This window comes from Octopus bimaculoides, chromosome 26, assembly GCF_001194135.2.
Source record: "Octopus bimaculoides isolate UCB-OBI-ISO-001 chromosome 26, ASM119413v2, whole genome shotgun sequence".
Taxonomy (NCBI): domain Eukaryota; kingdom Metazoa; phylum Mollusca; class Cephalopoda; order Octopoda; family Octopodidae; genus Octopus; species Octopus bimaculoides.
Genome location: NC_069006.1, coordinates 10431458 through 10436294, shown reverse-complemented (window position 1 = coordinate 10436294; position 4837 = coordinate 10431458). Strand labels below are relative to the sequence as shown.

At 37.6% G+C, this 4837-nt stretch overlaps 1 protein-coding gene across 1 annotated transcript in view; it reads right to left on the bottom strand.

The window, feature by feature from the left end:
- Positions 1-158: 158 nt before the first annotated feature.
- The window catches only part of LOC106878080 (uncharacterized), a 161693-nt gene continuing 157014 nt past the window's right edge, over positions 159-4837 (bottom strand). The window contains exon 38 of the mRNA XM_052976903.1: positions 159-2185. Within this exon, the coding sequence (XP_052832863.1) occupies positions 1720-2185 (466 nt within the window). The 3' untranslated portion in view covers positions 159-1719. The remainder of the gene's footprint in view (positions 2186-4837) is intronic.

Genomic DNA, 4837 nt, shown 5'->3' with positions numbered 1-4837 from the left:
TCAGGGAACCAACATATAGAATGCCTTATCATTTCTCATTTGTCTTGCTTCTATATGTTGGTTCCCTGACGATGAATATATGTGCAATTCCAGCACCTCTTGCTTCTTTGGAGTAGAGTGCACATATATTTTGAAACATATGTAGGAATTAAAGGAACTTTTATTTATATGCGTTTTGTTCCATTTATTGTTATTATTCATATCTACTCAAAATATCTACTCAAAATATCTACTCAAAATGCATCGTTTTAACTTGGTATCTCTACCTATAAAACGCGTGTGATATCCTGGTTTTTTTGTATATATATGTGTGTACATGTGTGTGTATATGTATATGTGTATGTGTGTGTGTATGCATGTGTGTGTGTGTGAGTGTGTGCATGCATGCGTATACATGTGTGTGTGCATGTGTATATGAGTGTGTGTATGTATATGTATATGTATGTGTGTATGTGCGTGTGCGTGTGTGCGTGTGTGTGTATCTTTGTGTTTGTGTTTGTCTCGTACTACCACTTGACAACTGGTGTTGGTTTGTTTATTTTCCATAACTTTGTGGTTCACCAAACAACAATAGGATATGAAGCAGATTTATAAAAAAAAAGTCAATTTGTTCACCTAAACCCTACTTAATCCTTTCATTACCGTATTTATTTTGAGATGCTTTGTGTTTCTTTCAATTAATTTGAAATATAACAGAGAATTTAGTAAAATAACTTCGTTATCATTAAGCTAGTGTTAGGAACATAAATTGTGACTAAGGTTTGGTGGAAGATTTTAATTCAAAACTTATGAAAACAAGACATTTGTACTCAGAGCTGGAGGTGGTTTCAACCAGGTTGGTATCGAACAGGTTAAGCAATATTTTTGAGGATGATTAACAGGTTGTATAGGTGCTGATGAAGGGGCAAAACCGCCCCCAAAACATGGCATATACACCCATTACCCTTTTTGATCTTCGATCTCGGATACAAACAGTCATAACAAAAATCAGTGCTGACTATAATATCTGTAGAGATAACTTTAGTAACCTCCACATGGTCACCCCCTCTGTTTGGAATCCCCCACTCTCTCTCTCTCTCTCTCAAAACGAACCTTCCTTTCTAAAGGGGGTTGATACATTCATGATTGCATACTCCTAGATAGGCATAGGCATGGTTGTGTGGTTTAGAGGTTCGCTTTGTGGTCACATGGTTTTGGGTGCAGTTCCACCATGTGACATGTTGGCCAATTGTCTTTTACTGTAGTATTGGCGTTGGTGGAGGTGGTGTTGATATGGGAAATGTTTATGCAGCTAGGCAGTGTGACTTTTAAGCTAAGCTATGGTATATGAGATCATATCCTGCTGAAGACTGTGTTGATTGTGTAGAGGGTCATTGACATAATAATACTTTGATATATTTTGTTTTTTAGAATTGATTTTAGGTTTTATACCAAATCAATTGATTAATTAATCAGTCACTAATTAAACAATCTAAGAAAAAAAAGTGATAGAAGAGAGGGAGGAAGGGAGGAAGGAAAGAAAGAAAGAAGGAAAGAAGGAAGGATGGAGAGATGGGAAGAAGGAAAGAAAGAGAGAAAGAGAGAAGGAAGGAATGAAAGGAGGCAGAAAAAAGAAAAAAACAAAGAAACAAAAGAAGAAAGATTGAAAGAAAGAAAGAGAGAAGGAGAAATAATGGGCTTTTTATTATTTCAGGTGGGTGGGTGTGTGGGTTGGGTGTTCTAAATGGACACTTGGGTTAGTTCTGATGGTGAACGTTCTAGAATGATTGTTTCTTGGTCCTCCTGACCAGAGTCATTCCCTGCTGCCTTACCCTGCTTAACTATCACCACACCTCCCCCTGTTCCTCCTGGTGGGGTCACTGGCCCTCCTTCAAGGATTGTCACAAGTCTGCCCATTAGGTGGTCATCAGTCTCTCCCCTACCTGGACTGACACATGAAATGGCAGCGGTGGCAGTGGTGGTCGTGTCTGGACAAAGGTCCATTGTGCTGTTGTCAATTCCGTCATGCAATGGTCTCTTTTCATTGTGTCCATTGCCGGAAATTGAGGTGTAGTCAGAAGTGAATTTGGTGCTGTTGCATGGCTGCGACTTCTCTTCTTGTTCCAATGTTGTAATAGGATTGCTGGTCATACACTGGACAATCTGTTGTGTTGTCTCCCTCTCAAGAGATTCACTGAATCTGCGACTATGGAAAATAATAATAATAATAATAATAATAATAATAATAATAATAATAATACTGATGATGATGATGATGATGATGATGATAATTATAATAATAATGCTTTCTAATTGATGTATCAATACCAGCAGATGACAACGTTTCCCTAAAAGAAATGGAGAAACTTTCAAAATACAAAGACCTGGAAATAGAGGCAACTCGAATGTGGAATCTAAAAACAGAAACAATTCCTATCATAATAGGTGCATTAGGTATGATAAAAAAATATTCAGACAAATACATAACAAAAACACCAGGACTTAGAAATATATACAGCACACAGAAAATAGCACTACTAGGCACTGCACACATTCTACGTAAAATACTTTTAATACAGTGAAAATAAGAGCACCACAACAAACCACAGCACACAGAGCTGTGCTCGGTAGTGCAGTGAAAGCACGTTATAAGTGAAAGCTGTGTTCTTAGGAAGTCTCATCAAAATTTAGCTGCATCTCTGACTTTTGTCATCCAGAACTCAGAGCAAATATACCTGCCTGGCTGACTGAAGGAATAACATGCCTTCTACCAAAAATGAAGGCACAAAAATCCAAAGAACTACTGACCAATAACATGTCTCAACACTTCCTACAAGATCCTCACATCTGTATTAACTGACAGAATATATGCTTTCCTTGAACAGAGATCTATCCTTCCATAAGCTCAAAACGGCTATAAAAGGAATTCTTATGGGTGCAAAAGATCAATTACTCAGAAGTAAAATGATTGTAGAGAATTGCCGGAGCGAAAACAAGAACCTGAGTCTGGCATGGATAGACTACAGGAAAGTGTTTGATGGTGTCCCACATAATTGGCTACTCAAGGTCCTTGAGATATATAAGATCTCTCCTGTAGTCTCCAAATTCTTACAAGGTAACATGTTTTACAGGGTAGCACGTCTCCTTCTAAACCATAGTAATGGGATGAGACAGCCTAACATTAACATCAAATGAGACGTCTTTTAAGGTGACTCTCGTTCCCCATTACTCTTTTGCATGGCACTGATCCCACTCCCAAATGAACTAAATAACACCAGGTATGGGTTCAAAGTTTACAATACCACAATAAACCATCTGTTTTATATGGACGATCTGAAGCTGTTTGCTAGAAATGATGAAGAGCTAGTAGGGCTGCTAACAACTGTTAAAGAATTCAGCAATGCCATCGGGATGGATTTTGGCCTTGATAAATGTGCTAAGGCAACTTTTGTAAGAGGCAAGCTCAGGCAAACAGCTTCCATTAAATTAGATACCAACACTACCAGCTTGAACCATAGGAAAATTACAGATACCTGGGAATAAACAAAGGAGATGGTATACAACATGCTACTAAGAAGGAAAAAATAAGAAAAGAATATTACAGGAGAATAAGACTCATACTAAAGACTGAACTGAACTCTAAAAATCACATTGAAGCCATTAACACCCTGACACTTCCAGAAGTCCAATACAATTTTAACATCATTAACTGGAATCTTAGAGCTCCAGCCCCCGGACAGGAAGACAAGAAAAATAATAACTTATAAGAATATGCACCACCCAAAAGCAGACGTTGATCATCTATACCTACCTAAAGTAATGGGGAAAGAGGAATGATGCAGGTAGAACTGTGCTATGAAACCTCCACAGTAGCTATAAACAGGTACTTATCTAGTACAGAGGACTGGAAGCTGTGGCTTGTGTGCAAACACGAAAGCAGCAAAAAGTCACATTTGATTGTCAAGGAAGCTTGCAAATTCTCAAGGGAACTTAGCATTAACCCTGAAATAGTTGAAGAACCTGAAACCACTGCCACAAAACAAGCAAAATGGATCAAGCAGACTGCAAAAAAGAATGGGCAGAAACAAATTGAGGAGCGGTGGAGCCAGAAGTCTCTGCATGGACAGTATATACTTCAAAGTCGAAATGCTGATGTAGATCAAACAACAACCCATCAGTGGCTGAGAGGTTCAGGACTGAAAGCAGAGACTAAAGGTTTCATATTGGTAGCACAAGACCAGAGCTTGTTCACAAAACACTACCATGTTCTTCAAAACGTTCTTCAAAATGGTTCTGACCCTAAATGCAGATTCTGTGACACATTTGACAAAACAATAGACTATCTCATCTTAGGATGTCCTGTGCTGATACCAAACGAATATGAAAATTGCCATGATAGGGTAGGACAGTATTTACATTGGAAAATATGTAACATTACAAAATCAGCACTCCTACTTACTGGTACAAATACCATCCTGAGCCAGTCGTTGAAGATAAAAATGTCACTAGCCTCTGGGACTTTCCAGTCAACACTGTCAGAACGATTCAGGCTAACTGACCAGACATAGTCATTAAAGACGGGGAAGAAAATACTTGTAGACTAATAGATGTAAGTGTTCCCACTGATAAAAAGACATCTGCCAAGGAATTTGACAAACTAAGTAAATATAAGGACCTAGAAATTGAAATACAAAAATAGTTGATTACATTGGCCCCAATTCAAAACTGGTACTTATTTTATTGAACCCAAAAAGATGAAAGGCAAAGTCGACTTTAGCAGAATAATAATAATAAAAAATTAAAAAAATAATAATAATAATGATAACAGCATATATATATATATATATATATATATATA